At 40.0% G+C, this 25,790-nt stretch overlaps 1 protein-coding gene and 1 pseudogene across 1 annotated transcript in view; one reads left to right on the top strand and one right to left on the bottom strand.

Moving 5' to 3' along the window:
* Window positions 1-15,353: 15,353 nt before the first annotated feature.
* The window catches only part of CERS3 (ceramide synthase 3), a 98,345-nt gene continuing 87,908 nt past the window's right edge, over window positions 15,354-25,790 (bottom strand). The window contains exon 10 of the mRNA XM_075557466.1: window positions 15,354-15,753. Coding sequence (XP_075413581.1) covers window positions 15,589-15,753 — 165 coding nt within the window. The 3' untranslated portion in view covers window positions 15,354-15,588. The remainder of the gene's footprint in view (window positions 15,754-25,790) is intronic.
* Window positions 18,757-18,912, top strand: LOC142456296 (ATP synthase F(1) complex subunit epsilon, mitochondrial pseudogene; annotated as a pseudogene).

The raw sequence follows: 25,790 nt of genomic DNA on the forward strand, positions 1-25,790 counted from the left end.
GGAGCTTTCTGAGACTTAATTTTAGTGACAGGTCTAACAGAAATAATGGGTGGTGAGGATGTTTCCTGGGTGCTCTCAGCAATATCTTGTAAGGCATCTCCCTCAGGCAATGCTACTGATGCAGCCCCACCTGGCATATCAACTTGAATAGTTTGGCTAATCTGCTCAGGTGTGGATCATGAATTAATACCTTCAGCTGGGAGTGGTGGATCTATTGATTGGGGTGAGTCAATTGTTTCTAAGGGCTCAATATTCTCCTCTTATGGATCATCAGCCCATATGTTCCCATCCCATGTTTCAGGGTCCCAACTTTTTCCAATCAATGCCCTTACTTTGGTTACAGACACTGCTCTAGATCTGCAATTCAGCTGCCGTTGTAATTCAGCCACTCGTATAATGAGACTCTGGACCTGGTTCTCAGCAATGTCAGCTCTTTTACTAGAGGAGAGAAGGCTCTCCTTTGTAGCACAGATGGAAGTTTTCAAATTCGTTAGTCTGCGCCTGAGGAGCACTTTTGAGGCTCTGAGATCATCCCTCTGCTTAATCACACTTTCCATTGTAAGGAGGACCAGCCAACCAGCTTCCCTATACTTGTCATCCTTACAAAACTCCTGGAAAATATGAAACATACGATCACCCAGAGCCTCTCCTTTAACTAGCTCCTCATCTATCGGTGGTGCTACTTTAGGTATTATCTTTGCTATTTCGCACCATGGATTAGGAAGAGTAGCAGACTTATCCATGCTTTGGGGTGTTGAAATAGCCTCACTAGTGTTAAGACTAGTCAGGCTGGAAAGCCAAGTTAAGACGCCCATATTTATGCTTTTATTTCTCTAGAACCACTCCTGGTACACAGGTGTAGTGCAATAGGGTCACTATGAGCCCAAATCAACTCTATGACAATGAGTTTGGATTTTGGTTTTACTACTGGGAAGGAGTTCTTAGGTGGCACAAAAGGCTAAGATCTTGACAATTAGCCACAAGTTGAGCAGCTCAAACCCATCTAGAAGCAGCTCTGAAGATGACTTTGGTGATCTGATTTCAAAGGCCATAGCCATGAAAAACGCTGGTGCACAGTTCTACCCTAATACATAGGGAACCACCTTGAGTCAGAAGCAAAGCTATGGCAACTAAAAAAAAAAAAATCACTGGTTGGTGAATGGCACAATGTGACTTGATCCAAGTCTTTCTACAGAAAAGGCTTGGGTTTGCAGAAAAGGAGATTCCTTTGCCTCTGAAGAACACTGTGTTAGACAGAGTTCTCTAGAGAGACAAAACCAGATTACTAATAATTATATATATATATGTATACAGATATATAGATAACACAAGAAATGAACAGTTAAATTATAAAGCAGTAGAAAGGGCTCAGTGCAACTCACTCCCATGAGACAGTTGTGAGACACTGGTAGTCCTTCAAGTCTTGAGGGCCTTTGGGTAGTCCTCTGTCGAGCAATTCAGGCTATCCGGGCACAGGCAGCAAACAGCAAGGCAGGTCACCAACAGTCAGCCAGATGACAGGGTCTGACAGTCCCCAGCTTAAGAGATGTAAATTCCAATAGTGTGGTGAAGCAGGTCTTTAAGGAACCTCAAATTCCAGCGACACAATCCACGGGTTAGGCGTCCCACAGGTAGTGTAGCTTGCAAATTGAGGCACAGAACAAGCAAGGCAGCCGCACACTGATCTGATGATCAAAGAGCGAGAGACAGGAAAGGCGAGGCTCTCTGAGCCATTCATCTCTCTGCCTTTCAATTAATCCCACATGTGTTTATTGGCCAGGCTGGCACAATAAACTAACTTTCTCAAACACCGTGCAGAAAACAAAATATTGTGAGTTCTCCTCTCTCTTTCCTTTCACCTACTTCTTTCTTCTCTCCCCCAAAATAGGAAGAGTGGGATGTTCCTACTCAACTCTGCTTCTAGTTGTTAGATGTCATCAGGACAGTTCTGGCTCACAGAGACCCGGTGTACAGTGTTTGCTAGACAGAGGTGAGCAAAGGGAAGTGCGCTGATGATGGCAGGAGTCTGGAGTCAGAACACAAAGGAGAGGTGGGGACTTCTTTCCCCACATACCTCTCCAGCACAAAGGACGGTGAAGGGTGGCAAGCTTCTCCCAAGTGGTTTGCCACAACAAAAGGAGCCACACACACAAGACAGTACAACAGACAAGACAGTAAACTGAGCAAAGATTTAATAAGTGAAGTGTACTTCAATCACAAAGCAGGTCACCTCATGATTTGAGGAAGTGGACACCTAGGGAGCATAACATTGGATTTTGATAGGGATCAAGTAGCAAGCCCATTGGCTTGTCTTCATCCCCTGTTTTGATTTTCCATTGGCCCTTATTCCTGCCTTCTGATTGGTTCTTATTTCTGCATAATGGTTGATCTCATTTTCCAAGGCTTGTGCACCTCATTATTATGTAGGGCGGTGCTAGTCAATAGGTAATCTGGACATGACCTTTGGAATGGATCATGTGAGGCAAATTGGGATGGGTAATCCACACTTTTAGGTGTCCTTGACATGACTCATGCAATGAATCAGGTGAGGTGATTTAGGAGAGGTCATCCAGGCCTCTTGCTAACCCTGACAAGACACATTTCCTCATCAGTGGAAGAGAACAAAGGTACTGAAAAGGCTGGGTGTTCACACTATCCCCATAATACTGAAAAGACTCATAGGTTTAAGATCTGAAGACATGGGCACTGCATGAAGGCTGGGATGAAGGGACTCACCTGAAAAGAGGAGGTACACTACAGAGCCCCACCCATTAGCAGAAGACCCACCAGAAAAGCCAGGTGAATGGTGCACCAGAATAAATAAATCGACTCTACATTCTACCAGGTCTTTTAGACCAGCTAAGGGCTCTTTGGACTTCTTTTCTAAAGTATCACCTTCAATAAACTCACCCTTTTTGTTCAACCCCTTTCTCTGACTCTGATCGGAATTTTGCTCCTTGCCTGAAATTATTCTTGTGAGTGAGACAAGGTGTGGAGAGACTGACACTTTGAGCTGCCTCCCAGTAATATACAATAGAACCAAACACTGCCCCATCCTGAACTATTCTTCTAAACATTGCTGTGTTTCAGCCCCTAGTTTCAGCCAGTGTCAATCCATCAGATTATGGAGTCTATACTCTACCAAGCACGATGTCCTTTCCATGATTTGGCTTCTCCTGATAGCACGACCAAAGTATGTGAGAGAAGTCTCACCAACCGCATTTCTAAAGAGAATTCTGGTTGCCTGTCTCACAAAACAGATTCCTTTGTACTTCTGGCAGTCCCACAGTAATTTCAGTATTCTTTGACAACACCATAATGCAATGGACCAATTCTGCTGCAGTCATCCATATTCATTGTCTATCTTTCACGTGCACTTAAGACATCTGAAAAGACCATGGCTTGGGTCATCTGCACCTTAGTCCTCAAAGTAAGAAGAGGTCACATGCAATAGCCTTTGCTAATGAACAACTTCAGTTGATGTCTTGATTATTCTTCCATGAGCATTGATTGTAGATTCAAGTAAAATGAAATCTTTGACACTTCATTATCAGAATTAGGTTCTTTTCCTTGACAAGAAAAAAGATTATCTTAACATTTACATGAATTGACTATTATAAATGTGCCACAATATAGCACTTTAGATCTATTTCATTTAACCCTTTTTAAAGAATAGCTCACTGCAATTTTAATAGAAAGTATTATGACTTATGGAACATCTTGTGGTGAAAGATTCACCAGCCTCTTTCTATCTTATGAATAAATTGGCCAAAGTTGATCTAATATTACAAACATTTTAAAACATTTCTGTTATGTGGTGATAGTCAATGTTGCCAATCTGGGGTCTAGAGTTCTAAAGTCTAGGGTTTCTTTCTTAGGGCCTTGTCTCGGGGTGTCCTTGATGGAAGTCACCATACTGGGGACAGTACTGAGGGTGGCATAATTATGAGTCATGCCCTAGCAGTCTCTCCTTGACTGACTACCTGGATTGGAAGCCGTGGATCAACCTTGTCAGCCCTGTTTCTAATCATGTGCATGTCCCAATCAGGACCCCATTCTTGCTGCATTAATTATGATGTATAAATCGGCCACCAGTTGTGCTTCTGTGACAGTTTCCTTTGCCCTCCCATTCCCTTTTTAAAGCTTTGCTTCTCAACAAATCCTTGGATGCCATTTTAACTTCATGCTATTGGCCTTCCTCATCCAGATGATGTGTCTGTGCTTTGTGTTGTCTTTATCTCTTGAAGGACTTAATAAATGTTCCCCTTAAATTATATTTTAGATGCAGTCTCATTTGTCCCCCAAGTCTCCCTTAGAATAAAAATGAACATACTATTTTGCAGACCTGAATATAGACACATATTTTATTTTATAAAAAGGATTGTGAACTTCCAATTATAGCAAACATTTGTTTCCTCAATTTAATATCAACAAGTAACTTAGAGACTTTCAAATACCCTGAGACCCTTCTGTAAGGGGATGTCCAGTGGCCTACAAATGGTCTTTGAGTCTCCACTCTGCACTACCCCCATTCATTCACTATGATATGATTTTGTTCTGATGATGTCTGATACCTGATCCCTTTGATACCTCATGATCACACAGGCTGGTGTGCTTCCTCCATGTGGGCTTTGTTGCTTCTGAGCTAGATGGCCGCTTGTTTACCTTCAAGCCTTTAGGACCCCAGATGCTATATCGCTATATCTTTCGATAGCTTGGCACCATCAACTTTCTTCACCACATTTGCTTATTCACCTGCTTTGTCTTCAGCGGTTGTGTTGGGAAGTTGAGCATCATAGAATGCCAATTTAATAGAAGAAAGTATTCTTGCATTGAGGGAGTACTTGAGTAGAGGCCCAATGTAAAAGGAAACTTTCTTAGGATGCTTGAAATGCTTTCAAAATTGGGAAACAGTAAATATTTTGACACTTATACCTGAATGAGACTTCATAGAATCTCTCCCAACCTTTTCACTAAACCTAAAGTTATTTCTGACAACCTGTGTGTCTGTAGCTTCATGTGAGAAGACTTCTTTTAAACTTAAACTTATGAAGAACTATATGTGATCTACCATTGGATCGTCAGGCTTTCCAATATTGTGATATCAATTGAAAGGGAGTTGACAAAGACTTTTTTTTAAATTGTCTTCTAAGCTGATGGTGCCCAGCTATCAAAAGATATAGCATCTGGGGTCTTAAAAGCTTGAAGGCAAACAAGCGGCCATTTAGCTCAGAAGCAACAAATCCCACATGGAAGAAGCACACCAGCCTGTGTGATCACGAGGTGCCGAAGGGACCAGTTATCAGGCATCAAAAAACAAAAATCATATCATTGTATGCTCACCTCCATGATATGATTGCTGAAGACAAATGGGTGCATAAGCAAATGTGGCATAGAAAGCTGATGGTGCCCAGCTATCAAAAGATATAGTGTCTGGGTCTTAAAAGCTTGAAGGTAAAGAAGCGGCCATCTAGCTCAGACGCAACAAAGCCCACATGGAAGAAGAACACCAGCCTGTGTGATCAAGATGTGTCAACAAGATCAGGTATCAGGCATCATCAGAACAAAAAATCATATCATAGTGAATGAGGAGGTGGGAGTGCAGAGTTGAGACCCAAAGCTACTGGATATCCCCTTACAGAAGAGTCTCAGGGAGGAGACAAGCCAGTCAGGGTGCAATGTAGCAAGGATGAAACATGCAACTTTCCTCTACTTCCTAAATGCTTCCTCCTCCCCCACTGTCATGATCCCAATTCTACCTTACAAATCTGGCTCGACCAGAGGATGCACACTGGTGCAGATAGGAACTGGAAACACAGGGATATATTACCACAGCAATATATTACCAATGATTTAATTTATGCTTTTCATTTTTTTCCTAAGATATTTTGATAATATTGATATTAAGACTATGCTGACTTAATTAAAAAAAAAAACTTTGGAAATACTCCTTCATTTTTCCTTTGGAAAAGTTCATGTAATACTTGTGTCATTCTTTCATATATATATATATATGTATATATGAAGAATTCACTGTATAAGCCATCTGGGCCCAAAGTTTTATTGTGTATATGTGGGAAATTTAACCTTTGCAGATTAAATTGTTTTAAATAGAAGTCTACGAGGGGTACTCCCCCCAAAAAACAGAAAAGCTCCACTAGGCGGAGCATTCATAGTATGCATTTTTTCTGTAACTTGCTCTGAGATAGTGCACCCAGCGGTGTCACCTGGGAAGGTTCTCTCTGGTCAGAGAGAATATTTTCATAAAGCAGTTTCTCTTGAATTTTGTTTTTTGTTTTGTTTTGTTTGGTATTTTTGTGATGGCTGATTTAAGAGAACAGCATGCAGTTGTGAAATTTTGTTTCCTGCTTGGGGAAAATGCCGCAGAAACTGTTGTGATGTTCACAGCTCACAAGGACAGTGCTATGGGGGCAGGGGGATCAAATGTACAAGTTGTTTTCTCATTTAGAAAAAGGTGAAATATCAGTTGATGACAAGCCTCATTCTGTAGGTCCGTCAACTTTCTGAACAGATGAAAATGTAGACTTGTAGTGTATTTGGAGTTTGTTCCACCAGGCCAGACTGTTAATCAAGCTTTCTATTTAGAGGTTCTGAAAAAAGAGAATAATGGTGTGCAACAAAAAAGGCCTGATTTTTGGCAGACATTGGACCAATTTTTGCCACAACGACAATGCACCTGCTCGCACAGCTATCACAGTGCACCCGTTTTGGGCAAAAAGCAGCACGCCTCTCTTGCCCCACGCACCTGACTCATCTGACCTCACTCCATGCAATTTTTTTGTTTCAGTGAATGAAGAGGGACATGAACGGAAAGTGAGGCAAATGAAAAAGCGAGGGAGGAAAAAGCGAGGGAAGCCATCAGTCATCCAAACGGATAAGTTTGAAAATTGTTTCCAAGAATGGAATTGCAGATTTGACAAGTATATTAAGTGTAAAGGATTAAGTAAATGTATTAAATGTACTTTATTAAATGTATTAAGTGTACTTTGAAGGTAATAAGGTTGTTTTGTAAAACATTTAAATACATAGCTTTGATAAAAAATTTAAATACATAGCTTTTAAAGTATGTTTTTGGTACCCCCTCATATTTAAATATCTATTTTTTCTTGTGTCTATTTTGACAAATATTTTCCTAGGAAATTGTACATTTTTATTTAAAATATTATTCAAAATTGTTGGCATACTACAGTTCCTCACAATACTCTTTCATTAATTGATTAATGTTTCCTAGTTCTGTAGGGATCTAGATTTCTGATTTGTTGTGTTTGTTTTTGTTATTAGTTGCCATCAAGTTTGTTCTGACTCATATGACTCTATGCACAACAGAACGAAACACCGCCTTGTTCTGCACCATCCTCAGTACTGTTCCTATGTTTGAGCCTATGGTAGTTACACAGTTTCATGTAAACTTGATAAATAAGTGTAGGGGCAGAGTCTAGCCTGTCAATCAGGTCACAGCCTGAGGATGCCTCCATGTGGGTGTGGCATTCATGAGGATTCTGGGAATTTCCTCCCCTTCTCCCTGGAGGTGGGCCACACTCTCTCTCTTTGCGTTCACCCTCCTGTTGACAAGCCATGTGGAGCTATGCTGAGATTTGCAAGAGCCCTGAAGCTGCTTCCACCGCCACTGGACCCACAGGACTTTGCACCCACTGGCCCGCGAGCTTCCTGTATTTTGCATCACTGCATGTGCTGCATGAGTCTGAAGAAAGATTTATCTATCAGACTTATGGGCTAATATTGAACTTATGGACTTGAGGTGGACTGGGCTGGGATGTTTTCTTAACATATAATTACTCTTTGATATAATGAGTGTCCCTGGATTTGTTTCTCTAGTTGACCCGGCCTAACACAGAGCCCATTGTTGCAGCTACTGTGTCAATCCATCTTGTCAAAGATCTTTTTTTCCTTGCCCCCCAACTCTACCAAGCATGATGTCCTTTCCAGGGACTGGTCTCTCCTGGAAACATGTCCAAGGTGCATAAGACAAGTCTAGCTGTTCTTGCTTTTAAGGAGTATTCCGGTTGTACTTCTTGCCAGACAGTTTTTGTTTTCATGTTTAGTATTGATTGTTTTTATCCTTCTTAGTAAGTCTGGCTAAACTGAAAAATCAAAAACATTTTTGACTCATGGAAACCCTTTGAACAACAGACTGGAATGGCTTCATCGGATTTCCTTGGGTTTAACCTTTATAAGATATTCTTGAGCGGTACAAATGGCTTCTGCTTGACTCCTATCTAAAAGCTCATCTTTTGGACCCTGTAATTTTGGTGTTGGTAGTGTTTTGAGATCAAGAAGTGTTATTTCTATTTGCTCTTCTGTAAAAATTATTTTGATTATTCAAAGCCCTTTGTTCCATAGAAATGCATTGATTGAATTTGTCATTGCTGCAAGAAGGCTTTGGGGAATTTGATGGGCTCTACACAGAATCTACAAGTTTCTTAAGCAATACCAAAATATTAATTATTAATTTAAGTCTTCCAATACATAACATGAAATATCCTTCCACTTAGAAGTTTTTTTTTATTTTTTCAGTAATATTTTATAGTTTTCTAAATTTTTGAGATATTTTGTTCACTATTGAAAGTATATTGAAATCCCCAAATATCTGTTTCACATTTCAATTCTCTCAGTGTTTCCTTTATTTTAGGATTCAATGTTAGGGATATAAATGTTTATAATTGTTATAACTTGTTAACGAAGTGAAACTTTTATCATGATATAATGTTCTCCTTTGTCTTTTTTTTTCTCCCCTTTGTCTTTTATAACAGATTTTTATTTGAAACTCATATTTTCTAGCATTAAAGTGGCCACAGGAGCTCTCTTTTGGTTATGATTGCATAGAATTTTTTTTTCCTTTTTTTCACTTTCAACCTATTTGCATCTACAATATTTCTTTTGTACATGACACATTATTAAGTCTCCAAAATATTTATTCTTCCACTATCTGCATTTCAATTAGAGCACTAAATTCCTTGATATCCTCCCTGGCCATGACTGATAAGTGAAGACTTACTAGTGTTATTATTATTTTCTGTTATTTTTGGTGAATGTTATGCCTTCCTTGTCTATTTCCTCTAAAACTTTCCATTTTTATATTTTGTTGCCTTTTGTATTGAGCCATTTTCCTTCCTTTTTCCTTTTCTTTTGTGTGTGTATTTTATACATTTTCTTTATGATAACAATGATAATTACATTTAACCTCTTGTATATACAACTACCTATTTGAAATCAATGCTAAGTTAACTTTAGTAACATAGAAAAACTTTATACCTATATAATTTGTCCATTTGTCCACTTTTTAATTATCTATGTATAGCATGTACCCTTTAATGTAAAGTTAGACTAATTCTTATGCATTTGTCATTATAAAGCATGAAGAACCTGATAATTTGAAATATCGAGTGTAAACTTCCTTTTAAATTGACCAAATACATGTCTGTGCTACTACCTCTGATGAAAATCTTTCTATATATTATTTAAAGTTGATTTCTAGTGTCCTTGCCTCCTCATCTGAAGTGTTCCATTCAGGAATTCTTGTATGGCCAGTTTAGTGGACAGGAACTCCCTCCATGTTTGTTTATCTGCAAATCTCCTGATTCTGCCCTCATTCGTGAAGGGCTGTTCTGGCTAATATCATCTTCTTGGCTGATAGTGCTTTTCTTGAAGAACTTTAGACATAGCATCCCATTTCCTTCTCAACTCCAAAGTTTCTGAAGAGAATCTTATTGGAGATGCTGCTTTATTCTCTCTTACTGTTTTCAGTATTCTCTCATTTTTTAATTTTGGAGAACCCAATTAGATGTTAAACAAGTAAAAGATTGAAGTTGTTGAAAATAGCATCTTACTTGGATCCACAACCAATGCTCATGGAAGAATTATTCAAGAAATCAAATGAAGGTGGGTCAGAGCAGAGTCTGCAAACCCAACTGTAGGTAACAGGACATCCCCTCACAGAAGGGTCAAAAGGAAGGGATGAGTCAACCAGGACGCAGTATAGCACTGATGAAACACAAAATATTCCTCTAGTTCTTTGAGGCTCCCTCACCACCACCATCCCTATCAGGACCCCACTTCTGCCTTTCAGTTCTGGCTAGACCAGAGCATGAACCCTGGTCCAGGTAAGAGCTCACAACACACAGAATCCAGGTCAGATAAACCCTTCAGTAACAGAAATGGGAGTGGCCTACCAGAAAGGGGGCGGGGAGGGAGCTGAGGAAGGGGGAAACTATCACAGCGATTGATGCATAATCCTCCCCAGGGGGATGAACAACAGAAAACATGGGTGAAGGGAAACAGTGGTCCATGTAAGATATGAAAACTATAATAATTTATTATTTATCAAGGGATCATGAGGGTGGCAGTTGGAGGAAAGAGGGGTGGGGGAAAGGAGCTGATATCCAGGGCTCAAAGAGAAAGTAAATGTTTAGAAAATGATGATCACAACATATGTATAAATATGCTTGCTAAAATTGATGTATGGAATGTTATAAGATCTGTCAGAACTGCCAATAAAATTATTTTTAAAAAAGAAAAAAATCAAATGAAGGATTACAATGGGCAGATTTGCTCTATAAGACCTCTTTAAAGTATTAAAGAGCAAGGATATCGCTCTGAGGACTAAGATGAATTAACCCAAGTGATAGCATTTTTAAGCACATCATGTGCATATTTGATTGGACTCTGAATAAGGAAGACCACACCAAAACTGTTGCACTTAAATTATGGTGCTGATGGTGGATATTGAATGCACCGTGGACTGCCATGAGAACAAACAAATTTGGCTTGGGAGAAGTACAGCCATAATGTTCCTTAGAAGGAAGGAAGGATGATCCTTGATGCAGTGAATTGGAACAATGGCTATAATGGGCTCGTAACAATTATGAAAATGATGCAAGACTGGGTAGTGTTTTGTTCGGGTACACAGTGTCACCATGAATTGGGGCTGACAACTGCACCTAACAACAATTGTGTATCTCAGGGTAGGCCTCTGGGTTCATTTTACTTGTAATTCATTTAACTTTTTGGTTTTATAGATTCATATCCTTCATTAGATTTTGCAAGCTTTCCATCATTATTTCCTCAAATATTCTTTTTTATCTCTTTCACTCATCTTATTCTAGAATTTCCCTGGTGTGTACGTTACTTTTTGTGATGTTATCCCACAAGTCCATGAGCTGTAGTCAGAAGGTTGAGACTTCTTGTATGCCTCTTCTAATCCCTTAAGTCACTATGGGCGGAAGCAACTCGGCAGGACCTAAGAGCACCACCACACATGTATTGCATTGGATAAATCTGCCATACAAGATCTCGTTAAAAGTTTTAAAGAGTAAAGATGCCATATTGAAAACCAAAGTGGTATGTCTGATCCTCATATGAATGTGACAGCAAAACCGGATAAGAACTGATAAATTTTAATTATGGTATTGGTGAAGAATATTGAAAGTCTCATGTATTGCCAGAAGAACCAACAAATCTGTCTCACAGGAAGTACAGTCAGAATGTTCCTTAGCAGAAAGGATGGCGAGACTCCTTCTAATGGACTTTGGACATGCTATCAGGAGGGACCGTCCCTGGAGAAGGACGTCATGCTTGGTTGAGGGCAGTGAAAGGAGGAAGGCCCTCGAGGAGTTGTATTGACACAGTGACCGCAACCATGGGTTTAAACGTAACAAGTGTGAAGATGGAGCAGGACCAGGAAGTGTTTTGTTCTGTTGTTGGACACAGGGTGGCTATGAATCAGAACTAGATTGATGTCAGGCATTTAGCAACACAACCGAGTCCTATGACTTTCGTTTAAGCATTATAATTTTACAAAGTGGTGGAGTTCTCAATTTCTTAAATTATATGATCCTTTCAACAGTCCACATGTGTACAAAAAACCCTTGGGAGGCAACTCTCGGTAGACTTTGATTGCTGCTCCCTCTCCCTCTCTGTTCTAGCTCTAGCTCAAACTACAGCTTCAGCTTTTTGGAGTCCTCCAGACAGATATGAAAACACACACCACTCAATCTACTCTGGAAGTGGGGCAGCCTTGGGTCTTTGGGAAACTACTCGCTTCTCTACCTATGACAGAAAGGTAAGAGATAGAGACACCTCAAACAGTTCATCCAGGAGTTCTGTGTTACTGTAACCGGGGCAATACATCAGGAGATCTTTCAAATGTGCATTGCCTGGTAGTGGCAAGCTCCATCTTTTGACCTTGGTGGGTTTGAACTGCTGATCTGGAAGTTTCCAGCTCACTGCTTGCCCCACAGTACCACCAGGGCTCCTTTGCACTTTGAAAGGTAGGTACACCATGTCCTAAAAATACCTTCCAAATGAGACCCCTTTCTTAATATTTCTACAATTATGCCCCATAGCTCCAGATGCCATCACTCACATTGCATTCCAGGCTACATGCTAGTTCTCTGTCCATCCATCTCCACTGTGCATCGCCAAGAAGCTCAACCAGCCACTAAAGGGTTGCCAACCAGGCCTAACCTTTTCCCTCCTGAGCTACCTCATCAGCTCTGCCCTCCTCAGGGTTGCCTAGCAAATTCTCGGGAGGGGCATTTCTGATGGATGGTGTGGTTGTTAACATAATTTCATGTCAACTGGAAGATATATAAAAGTGTAAGGGTGAGGTTTCGCTTTTCAGTCAGGTAGCAAGCAGCCTGATGGCCACACTTGGAAGTCTGACCAAGATACATAACTCTGTGGAGGCCAGACTCTCTCTACCCTCACCTTCTTGCTGGCCACCCAAAGAGCTGCTGGAGCCCTGTGACATTTTTTGCTGACCTTGGATCCACATGACTTTGCACACATGGGCTTGTGCTCTTCCTGCACTCAGTTTCATAGCACGTGGCTGTGTGAGTCAGAAGAGGACTTATCGACTAGTATTGGACTTATCAACTTGAGGTGAGCTGGGCTGGGCTGGATTCTTGATATATAATTACTTCTTGAGGTAAATCTATTTCTTATACATAGATGAGTATCTATGGATTTGTTTCTCTAGTCAACCTTGCCTAATCATTGCTTCCTCTACATAATGAGATCATCAATTATCTCAAGAAAGTCAAGTAAGGTGTGTGCTCAATTTGATCAATCATCATGCACACAGACTCTAATTTTTGTTTTATTGTAAGTTACGCTGTATCATCAAATGGAACTGTAGATTGCTTTTTCAATGAAGTAATTCTGGCAGTCTTGAGTCCTTATTTCTTGTAGAAAGAGAGTAAATTAATAAACAAAACAAAAAGCCCACAAATACCCTGAAGGATGTTACAAAAAATGCATACCTGTTTCTTAAGAAGTACCTTAATGCTTCAAGTACATTGGATGTAGTTGAAACTGGCATATCAATTTTACTTTTGACAAATGAGAAACAAACAAACGAAAAGCCCCAGATGACAGAGTGGTAAATAAACAATTTTTTATCTTTGGAAATGTACTTATATAAGACCAAATAAATCAAATTATTCAATACAAGACAAGAGTAAATCAAGACAAAAAGAGAAGTCTGTTACCTGGAAATGTAAAAATAATACTTGAATGTCACTTTCTTCCACCAAAACAACAGCAATAATCAAATATCAATTATCTATCAACATCATGCCCTGGCATGAATGGAAGAGTTTTCAACTTACAATATCACATTTTACATATAATGTGTATGTGCACTCAGAAAAGAAGATATGTAAAAAATGTTGACATATTTTCTGTTCTAATGATTCCTCAAAAAGATATTTTATTGAGGGAGGGGAAAATTCTGAAGTTATTTTGCTTAGTTTGAAGGTTTTAAAATTTTTTATTTTATTTTTAAAAACCCTCAGAAATGCTTGCTCTATAATGTGCCCTCCTTGTCCAAAATGGCACTGTCGCCTGCACTTGTTGGGCCTGTGTGTTTGCTCTCCCAAGCCCAATGGTTCTTCCATCTATTTGACTTTATAATTTGGACCCGAGAGTAAAATTGGGTGAAGATTAAAAAATCTTATCAAAATCTATTAGACTGGGGTGGAGGAATGAATCAGAAAAGGGAAAAGTCTGTTTGAGGCAGGCTTCTGCCTCCACAGGCAGCAGAAACCAAGTGGTCTTTGGGGGTTGCCCTGCCTGAGCACATGTCCACTGATGGGCACAAGGCTGCCAGGGCACTGGAGGACATGTTCAAGCCTTCTCAGTTCACCTTTTTTCTAGAGCACAAAGAGATCTGGCAACAGATCTGCCAGTCTTTATCTAATCCTCCCAGAGTGGTAAGCAGCTCCAGCTGTCATGCAACCCAGTGCCTGTCTTTTGATTTTTTTTTTTCCACTGGTATCATCCAGGTCTTTTCTGTTTTGTTCTACAAATATGCATTCTGACATGGCTGGGTCGTATAGATTAAATAATGTAGCACTCCTCTTTCTGTTCCTCAGATTGTCCTTTAATCAGGCCATTTATATGCATGTCACCCATCACTCAGTGGCTTAAACTACAGAGGTGGCTCTCTGAGCTTCATGACTGGGTCAGATTCCCCCAGAAAAGTCTCCAGATGGGCTCTAGAGATGGCTACCTAGCTCTGCTAGCTTAAAGGAGTGGTTTGCTGCAATCGCAGAAAGCTTCCTTTTTAAAGAGGGAAAAAAGGGAAAGACTAGCAAAAAAAAAGAATGGGGTTTATAATTCTCTTCCTTTGGCTATTGTGCCTTTATGGAGAATTCCAGGAATATTTAAGAATTACTCTAGGGACACGAGCAAACAAGTAATTATCAAATAAAATAGAAACAGGCTTATGGGCATCTATATTTCCAGTTATCCACAGAAACATTTAAAACATTTAAAAGGAAAATATCTGTCTTTGCTCCAGGCCGAATTAGGACTGAGTTTGACCAGGCAGTTCTCTCCAAAACAGCTAAAATCATGTTGGAAAAAGTGTCACCAGCAATAATACTAACTTACAGTTGGCATAAGACAGTGTGCATTTTCACGTCTAGTCTCTCATTTGACCCTTTCCACAGCCCTGTGAGATTTAGGGTGAAGATCGTTATTCCATTGTACGGCTAAGGCACTGAGGCTTAGGAAATTAAAAATGAATGCCTCTGATAGAATGCAGCCCATAAGCCCTGAAAGTCTGGTGTCATGGTTTGGTCCTTTGGTCACTATTCCATTATCACATATAACATTCTTAGGATGTGAGCTATCTCCATGGCAAAACACCTGAAAAATTTTATTTAACTTAGTACCTCTCAAGCTCTCCCTAAGGGTAGGCACAGTGGGAAGGTAAAAGAGAAAATGGCAACATGAGCTCCTGAAAAAGGCAAAATGTCTCAAATGTATGAATGAACACACTTAAAAGTGAAACAGTTCCCTGGAGAAATCTTTGAAATAGTTGACCAGTCTGAGTCCTAACTGCAGTAAAATCCATGGAGATACCTATTTAACATTATAACAAAAGTCAACATTTTGTTAAGATGGAAAGTAGGGTTAGAGAGAGGGAAGGGAAACTATGGGATCTCTATGGGTCCCGTGGGCCACAGTGATAAGTAGGGAAGTATTTCAGGCTTCCCTGAACTGTTGCAGCCCCCTGCGCCACAGGATTATGAGGGGGTCAAGCTAACAGCCATCTTGACCATTCGGAATGAGCCTCTGGTTGTCCCCAAGGCTGTTCTTCAAATAGTCTATGTCTTTGCCTTTGGGCTCTTCCTCTTCCTCTTCCTCATCCTCTTCTTCTTCTTCTTCTTCACCATCCTCACAGTCACTTCTCACATCCTGGATACTCTAGGTAAAGGAAAGAATGGTCTGTTGAGTAACATCCTTCCAAGAAGAGTCAAGAGTGACCAAGGAAACACGTATTCCCAGTTTGAAGGCAACCCAATAATCAGACCATCAAACACTCATCAAGATCAACAATATAAACTTTAACAAACTTGACATTATATAAAGTATATTTATAGATTATATGGATTTAAGGTAAAAACTCATTTAAAAATATAATAATTGAAAAATACCAAAACACTTGGAAATTAAATAACATGCTTCTAAAAAATCAATGAATCAAAAGAGAAAGTCTTAAGGGAGTATTAAAATGTTTTAAATTACATGTAAATACAACATACCAAGACTTGAGGAATACAGCTAAAGTGATTCTTAGAAGGACATTTAGACTATTAATGATTATTTAGAAAAGAAGAACCCACTACCATCGAGCCAATTTGAACTCAGAACAACACTATAGGACAGAGTAGCACTGCTGCCTTAGGTTTCTGGGACTGAAAATCTTTAGAGGCACAGAAAGCCTCATCTTTCTCCTTTTGAGTAGCTAGTGAGTTTAAACTGATGACCTCGCAACTAGCAGCCTAATCAATGTATAATCAGTAAAACCATCAGGGAAAGGTTACATATAAAATAAAGGTAAAGCAAGGGGGAACATAGAAATTAATGGAACTGCATACAGAAAAACATAGAGGAGACCAAAAATCTCCAAAGAAAACCTTTTGAAAAGATTCATAAAAGTGGTCTCTACCGAGATTGACAAAGGAAAAAAGGGAAAACACTCATTACTAGGATAAAGGGGAGGTTATAAATACAGATACTCTAGACCCTATAAGTATAACTATTTACTATGAACAGCTGTAAACACATTGATTAAATGAAACAGAACAATTCCTCAAAACTAAAATGACCACAATTTAATTAAGATAAAATCGATACCCTGAATAGTCACATTATTAAGACAATTAATTTGTAGTTCAACATTTTTAAAAATGATCAGAAGAACAAGATATTTTCAATAGCAAGTTTTACCAAAAAGATAAAGAAGAAATAACACCAAATATCTGTAAAGCTTCTAGAAAGTTTTTACATTTTTTATGAATCTAGCGTTATCCTGATTAAAAATACATACAAATATAGTACACAAAAAGTCAACTGCAGACCAGTATATTTTATCAATATGTTGCTGTTGTTGTTAGATGCCATTGAGTTAGTTCTGACCTATAACAGCCCTGTGTACAGCAGAACCAAACACTACCTAGCATCGCACCATCCTTGCAATATTTAAGAACATTTATTGCATTGTTTAAAAACATTATTGTAGCCATCCTGTTGAAGGTCTTCATCTTTTTTGTGATCCTCTACATGACTAAACATAATGTCCTTCTCCAGGAATAAGTCTTACTACTTCAGACGAACTCGTGTCATTCTTGCTTCTAGGAAGCACTCTTGCTGTAGTCCTTCGAAGACAAATTTGTTCATTCTTTGAGGGTCTACGATGTATTCAGTGTTCTCTGCCAATGCTCTAATACAAACGCATCAATTCTACAGTATGGATCGCAACTCAATGTAAAAAACAAATCCCGTAACTGGAGCATAAGGTCACATTATGATAAATGGAGAAAAGACTGAAATTGTCAAGGATTTTGTCTGCTTAGTTTCCCAATCAGTGCTCATGGATGCAGCAGGTAAGGGAGAAAATGGTGCACTGCGTTGAGGAAACCGGTTACACAGACCTCTTTCCAGTGTTGAGGGCAGTGACACTTTTAGGAATAGGGGTGTCTGACCCAAGCCATGGTATTTTCTTTTCTTTTTTTTAATTTTTATTTTATTGGGGGCTCTTACAGCTCTTATCACAATCCATACATATATCCATTTTGTCAAACACATCTGTACACATGTTGTCATCATCTTTTTCAAAACATTTTCTACTTAAACCCCTAGCATCAGTTCCTCATTTTCCCACTCTTTCCCCCACCCTTCCTCCACCATGCCCCCTTGGTAATTTATAATTTATTCTTTTTCTCATGTCTTACACCAACTGCTGTCTCATTTCACAATTGCCTCATATACATGTGAAAATTGGACATAGAATAAGAAAGACTGAAGAAGAATTGATGCACTTGAATTATGCTGGTGAAGAACATTGAAAGTACCAAGGACTGCCAAAGGAACAAACAATGATGTCTTGGAAGAAATACGGGCAGAGAGGAGCTAATACCAGGGGCTTAAGTGGAGAACAAATGTCTCGAGAATGATGAGGGTAACAAATGTACAAATGTGCCTTATACAATTGATGTATGAATGGATTGTGATAAGAGTTGTATGAGCCCCCAATAAAATGATCTTAAAAATATTTTAAATGTTTAAAAGAAATACAGCCAGAGTGCTCCTTAGAGGTACAGATGGTGAGACTTCGTCACATGGACTTCGGACATGTTGTTGGAAGAGACCCATCCCTGGAGTAGAACATCATGCTTGGCAGAGTGGAAGGGCAGTGAAAAAGAGGAAGGTCCTAGGCAAGATGGATCGACTCCGCAGCTGCAACAAGGGCTCAAATATGAAAACAATTGTGAGAATGGCACAGGATCCAGTGGTGTTTCATTCTGTTGTATTTAGGGTTGTTATGAGTTGGAACCAATTAGCTAGCACCTAACAACAATAAAAACATTGCAATTTAATCTATTATATTGACAAAGTAATTTGTGTATGTACTCATTTTCATTCCATAAAGCATTTAAAATACATTTTCTGGTTATTAGTCTTCTATTTTGATTTGAGTATGAATAATAGAAAATGCAAAGGAATATAAGTTAAGAGACTCAACTTCTAGTCTTGGCTTTACCGTGAAATTACTGTTGTGAATTTCATTAAGACAAGGCTGGGACAAATCAGTGGGCACTCCACAGGAATGGAAGGAGAACATTGCCGGAAAATTAAGTTAAGACCAGGGGGGACATTGAAGGCATCCTCTCGATTCGCTCTGACTTGCTCCCCCCTCGCGACATCATGGTGGCATACTGGTGACAGGCTGGGCTCAGCTACAAGCACTGCTCACAGATCTGTGCAAAAGCTGTCAGGGAAGCCCTGAAGGCTGAATTCAAAGCCAATGCTGAGAAGACTTCTGGCCACAGCGTGAAGATTGTAAAAGTGAAGAAGGACTAATTTACCCAAACTAAAGCTTGACATGCCACCTGGCCAAGGAGAAGATGTGTGGTCCCGTCTTGTGGCAGATTGAACAGCATCTCTTGGGGTGGGGGTGCTCTGTGTCAGTGAGAGATGAACAATAAAGCCAAGAAACTGGTGGGGGGGGGGATAAAGACCAGGGGAAGGGAGCATCTACATTTTGGAAGAGAGACTGATAGTTCTGTAGGTAAGTACAGTGAGTGAATTGGGAGACGTAACCTCACATCGGGAAGGGATGCTAAACAGTGATTGTAAGGAACCTAGGGAGACAATGGCAACAGATTTTACGTTCCTGGGTAGACACTATGAATATGTTTCTACCCAACCCTTGGTGAACCATGCCATGGACTGAGCACCATGATGACCTTGGATGCTGTCCTTGCCAGCATAACCCAAGGGCTCAACCAGAAGGACTTAACATAAAGGCCTGGCTGAATTAATTGAACTCTGCCTCAAAGTTGCCCACACCCTTGGACTGAGGGTTGGGTTACTCTGATGGGAGAGGCAGCAGAAAGTGGCCACCCCAGAGCTGTGGAAATGGTGGTCATTGATCCTTGGGGGGGGGACCCCTGATGTGGTGGGTGTCTAATGGAAAGGGACCCAGAATTGCCAAATATTTAATAGCTTGATGCCCCCCTCACAGTGATTTAACAAGTTTTGATCTGTTGGGCAGGGATGTTGGAAGAATTTATCCAGAAAGTTTGTCCCTGGCACCAATCTCCATACTTGGGGCAAAGAGAGCTCAATTGAATGGGAGGTCACATTGTGTAAGGCAACAACTAATGGGTTGAGCTCACAGTGGATCTGTACTCACATAGACTCCTCATACCGACAGTGTCCAGAGTGCTGTGTCATTGGAAAACTTGATGATATTATCAGTGCAATCTCCTTATACCCTACAGGGATGATTTTAAATGTTTTACTTTTTTTATGGGTTTTTTGTTTTCCTTTTAGTTTGTTTTGGGGTTTTTGTTTGGTTGGTTGCTGGTTGGGTTGTTGCTGCTGTTGATATAGTTGGTCTTACGGAGTTTTGATTTTGTCAGTCTATGACCATCAAAGTAAACCTGAGTCTTGCATATCCTGGGGACAAGCAAATGGATTCTAGGCTCCCACTTAACTCTAGCCTTAATCCAAAAAGAGTTAGTTCTGATAACATGGTCCTGCTCCATACTCACCTTCATGAAATGATCATGGAAGATAAGGATGCTACAGTAAAGTGTGGTGAAGAAAGTAGATGGTGCCGGCTATTTATTGGAATAGTTTCTGGGGTCTTAAAGGCTTGTATGCAAACAAGCCACAATCTAAGTGAGAAGTCAACTAAGTCCTCATGGAAGAACCACACCAGCCTGTGTGATCCAAAGATGACAAAAACAAAATCCAAATATGATGAAGGGAAAAGTATCAGAGCTTAAATGGTCAACACCCAATTTGTAAAAGGCTACAGAGGACAGTGGGAGCCCCAAACCCATCTAATCAGATTAAACCACTGGTAGGTCCCTTCTAGGGTACTGAACAGTTTTGTACTAGATAGAGATCATTGTAATCTTGATTATGCTGGATCAAACTTGATACTTGGCCAGTTGCCGCCCACTTGACCCAACCTGAATTTCTTCCAGGTGTAAGTATTTCTTGCTTGTTTCATGACAAAAATGTCTTCTCTGGCTTTTAAAATATTGATGCTGGTCTTTTCTTTCTTACCAGCTATTTACATTTTGATCTTTATATTATTATTGTTTTATCCTTACCATTTTATTTAGGGTTTTTTAAAAATCTTGTTGGATTTCCAAGTTTGTGAAGCAGAGAAGGAATAGATGCATAGAGATAATTTCTGATGCAAAGGTTTAGAGGAATTTAGGGTAGGGAATGGGAAAAAGGGAGGTTAAGGGAATTTGGGGAGCAGACACTGAATATAGGAGTGGGGAGGGAGCACTAGAACTGATTATGATTATATAACTCATTCTAAAAGTGATTTAACCACGGAAGTATATGATATGTGAATAGTATATCAAGAAAACCACGGAGTGGGGGCAGGGAAGAAACTAAATTTGACCAATAACCACTGGTTACCACAAGTGAAGGTAAAAGGGTCGATGCATAGGAGGCATTGAGTTATGTCAGTGGTGGTAGAATATTATAGCACAAAGAGTAAAATCAGTGACACTGCATTATACAAGCAGAAGTAGTAGAATTGGAGAATGTTCTATTGTGTATATTATTGCCACAATTGGGAAAAATTACACAAATAATGACTATAAGGAAAAAGAAAATGTTCTAGAATTGAATATGATGACAAATGTACAACTCTTTTTGATATGGTTGAATTACTGAATTGTATGACATGTGGATAAAGTGTAAATACAACGGTTGAATAAATAAATAATCATTGTTGGGAATTTGGCCTAGTCCTCAAATCCCTCATCTTTATTAGGGTAATGTACCATATCATCTTGAAGACTCTATCCTTCAAATTTGAAATTATTTAATCCAAACAACTTTGCTATAATTTTTATCATAAAAAGTTATAAATTCTTCTGTTGTTTCTTGCTTAAATTGTCAATAATATGCAAAGTATATATGCCACATATAAAGTTGCTTATGGTTGAGTCAGATGGTAAAGGGCCTATTTTCTCCAGTAGCTTTTAATAGTTACACAATGCAACTCTTTCTCCGTGTGTTTGCCAATCTAAAATATCAATGCAGCCTGGCAAGAGTTGGTCAGGATTCAGTATGATACTTAAAGGAAAGTAAAAGTTTAAGAATGGCCAAGTTCTCTTAAATAATATTAAACAAAACCATACTATACTCCATCTGATTTCCTCTAAAAGGCCTTATCATGCTGGGGGGGGGGGGAGACAAGTTGAATATGTCATCTTGTGATGCTTCCTGACTGGTAGTTTATCAGAAAATCATTCAGGTTATAGGAAACACTTACGTTTCTGTGCTAAGTTTTATTCTTGAGCAGCAAGATGGTGGCTAACCATGCCAGCATATGTAAGTGTCCTAAAATTATAGTGGCATTTGCATTTTAAGGAATTAAAAAAGAAAGCAAATGGTGGAAAGTTCACATTTGTTACATATACACAATGGCCTGAGGTTTGGTTGGCTTTCCGTTTTTTAATTATGGAGGCAGAGGAGAACATTGAAGGGGTGCAAAAGTTAAAAGCAACAGATGCTATACTGCTATGTACAGAATACTTCCATCGCAATAGTCTGTGAGCAGACACATGGATAGAAACCCAGGGTGAGCAGGTGTGAGAGGGCGAGGGGGAGTATACCCACCAATACATATAAACTTGGCAGAGGGTATTTGCACATGAGTATTTACCTTTGCTACATATGTATCTATGAATGTGCACAGCATTCCATCAATGAGGGAATTGGGACCAACTTAAGAACTTTGACACAGAGAATACCTAGGCTATCAGAAATAGGGAAAGACACAAACACACGGATGAGTCACAAATTGACAAGTGGGATATACTGAAGATAAAACACCCGTGTACATCGAAATCATTGACCAAGAGAGTAATAAGAGAGCCCATGGACTGGGAAAACATCTTTAGCAATGACACATCAGACAAAGATCTTATCACTAAAATCTACAATAGTCTGTTAGCATCCAAAAGGAAAAAAAACTAATTGCCCACTTGAGAGGTGAGCAAAGAACCTGAAAAGAAGTTTCACAAGGGCAGAAATTCAAATGGCCAATAAACATATGAGAAAAATTTCTTGATCATTAGCCATTGAGAACTGTAAATTAAAACAACAATAAGATATCCCCTAACACCTTCAAAGATAGCCCAATCCAAAAAAATCAGAAAGCAACAAGTGTTGGAGGGTCTGTGGTGAGATAGGAACTCTCATCCACTGCTGGTGGACCTGTAGGTATGTACAGCCACTATGAAAATCGATTTGGAAATATCTAAAACAGGTGGAAATTGAGCTACCATATGACCCAGCAATACCCTTACTGGGTATATACCAAGAAGAGTCAAGAAAGAAACCACAGCCAGACATCTGTGCTCCAATGTTCATCGAGGCACAGTTCAAAATTGCAAGAAGTTATAAACAACCCAAATGTCCATCAACAGAAGAATGGATTAGAAAACTATGGTACATCCATACAGTGGAGTACTGTGCATCCCTGAAGAGCGTGATGAACGCATAAAGCCCATTGCTGCGTGGGAAGATCTGGAGGAAATTATGCTGAGTGAAGACACCCAAGCACAAATAACACATACAACATGAGCCCACTGAGGTAAGCTTAAAAATCCAAAGGGGGCATAGGGAAAAAGCTATTGTCTACAAATATTCCTGGAGTGAGGTTTAGGAAGTATGGCAGGGGCCAGAACAAATCCAGGGATACATATGGTAACCAACTAAAAAGGAGGATTTGGGGGGGGGGGAGAAAGAAAGAAAAAAGACATGGGTATCAGGGGAACAGGGCACTAACCCACACAAAGGGAGAGTATTGTTTATATCTCCACAGGGAAAGAGGAACCAGGCTTCAACCCGGTGCTCCAAACATGAATGCAACATACTGGCATGAAGCAGGAAACCAATAGAGAGGTCTGAGGGGCCAGCCCCAATCCCAACTACGTGAACTACCCTCCTCCCCACAGAAAAATTCACTTCAGAGGACAGCACTGAAGCTACAGCCCAGGGAGAGGGACATGTCTACTCAGAGCACACAGGAGCAAATAAGGAAGAGGAAGAGAGAGTGGAACATATCCTGGCCCACCAAGCTCTGAGGACAATATTCCCATTCAGAGCAGCAAAAGCACAGAGAGGACCATAGGGCCAGCCCCACTACAAGACTTGACCCTCACTGACCCATAGAGCTACAGGGGGACAACACTGGAGACACAGTGCAGGAATTGCACCTGATCTGACTCCACCACACTGAGGCAAAACAGTGTGTGCAACAGAACAGCAAGGGGAACATAGCAACGAAGTCCCTTGTTTTTTGTGCATATTATTATCTCTGCAAGTCTAGCTAGATAAGATAGGCAGCATAAACAATCTGGATGAGAAAACAACAGGACTGATGGTTTGGAGGTAGGAGATGGACATGGTAGAGGGAGAGGTGGGGAAAAGGAAGTGGGTGTTAACAACCCTTGACCCCCAGGGACAAGGGAACAACAAATTATCCAAAATAAATGGCTAGGATGACATAGGAGGCCTGGTACAGCCTGATCAGGGGCAATGTAACCAAGAGGAATTACTGAAACCCAAATGAAGGCTGAGCATGATAGTGGGACAAGAGGAAAGTCAAAGGAAATAAAGGAAGGAACTAGGAGGCAAAGGGCATTTATAGAGATTTAAATACAAGCATGTACATATGTAAATATATTTATATATGATGATGGGGAAATAAATATATGTGCATATATGTATAGATTTAGTGTTAAGGTAGCAGATGGATATTGGGCCTTTACTCAAGTACTCCCTCAATGCAAGAACACTTTGTTCTATTAAACATGCATCCCTTGATGTTCACCGTCCCAACAGGATTGCTGAAGAACAAAGTGGATGCATAAGCAAATGTGGTGAAGAAAGCTGATGGTACCTGGATATCAAGAGACATAGCATCTGGGGTCTTAAAAGCTTGAAGATAAACAAATGGCCATCTAGCTGAGAAGCAACAAAGCCCACATGGAAGAAGCCTGTGTGATCACGAGGTGTCGAAGGGATGAGGTATCAGGCATCAAAGAACAAAAATTCGTATCATTGTGAATGAGGGGGAGTGAGGAACAAGGACCCAAATCCCATCTCTAGGCAACTGGACATCCCCTTATAGAAGGGTCATGAGGAGGAGACGAGCCAGTCAGGGTGCAGTATAGCAACGATGAAGCATACAACTTTCCTGTATTTATTTAATGCTTCCTCCCCACCACTATCATGATTCCAGTTCTACCTTACAAATCCAACTAGACCAGAGGATGCATACTGGTACAGATCAGAACTAGAAACACAGGGAATCCAGGACAGATAAATTCCTCAGGACCAATAATGAGAGTATAGGTACCAGGAGGGTAAGGGTAAGATGGGGGGGGGAGGGGGAATCGATCACAATGATCTACATATAACCCCATCCCTGGGGAGCAGGCAACCAAAAAGTGTGTGAAGGGAAATATCAGACATTGTAAGACATGAAAAAAAATAATAATATATAAATTATCAAGGGTGCTTGAGGGAGGGAGAAGAGGGGAGGGAGGGGAGACTGAGCAGCTGATACCAAGGGCTCAAGTTGAAGGAAAATGTTTTGAGAATGATGATGGCAACATATGTACAAATGTGCTTGACACAAGGGATATATGTACAGATCATGATACTAGTTGTAGGAGTCCCCAATAAAATGATATATAAAAAAGTAGTGATCAGAGTTTGATTTAATGCTAAATTATTAGCGTTGAAAACCGACTTAATTAGTTCTCTCAGAGTATGAACTACCACCTTTGCCCTTTCCTTCCTTTTGTGGTGCAACTAAGCTTCCAAATAGCATTCTTTAAAGGAAGGCTTTGTGGCTTTGGAGAATTAAGTTAATCTCACAGCCAGTTTTGCCACCTCTATTGAACAGACTGCATATGTCATATAAACTAAAAGCATTCAGACTTCTGAGGCCTCCACTGCTGCTGTCATACTGCAATTTCAAGCAGCTTTCCCAATCTACACTGTGGAAAACTAGGAACTCCTGTCCTCAGCTCTCAGATTCTCTGAGTTTTTAATCAAGGCTGTGCTTTTCCACTAGAGATCAGGAATATGAAAATCATGATGAAACCAAACAAGAGACTCTTGTGGAGTCTCTCAACGTCCTCCCCCCGAATCCCTTCCAGATCTGTAATTACTGTCACTCA

Source organism: Tenrec ecaudatus, chromosome 9 (assembly GCF_050624435.1).
Source record: "Tenrec ecaudatus isolate mTenEca1 chromosome 9, mTenEca1.hap1, whole genome shotgun sequence".
Lineage (NCBI taxonomy): Eukaryota > Metazoa > Chordata > Mammalia > Afrosoricida > Tenrecidae > Tenrec > Tenrec ecaudatus.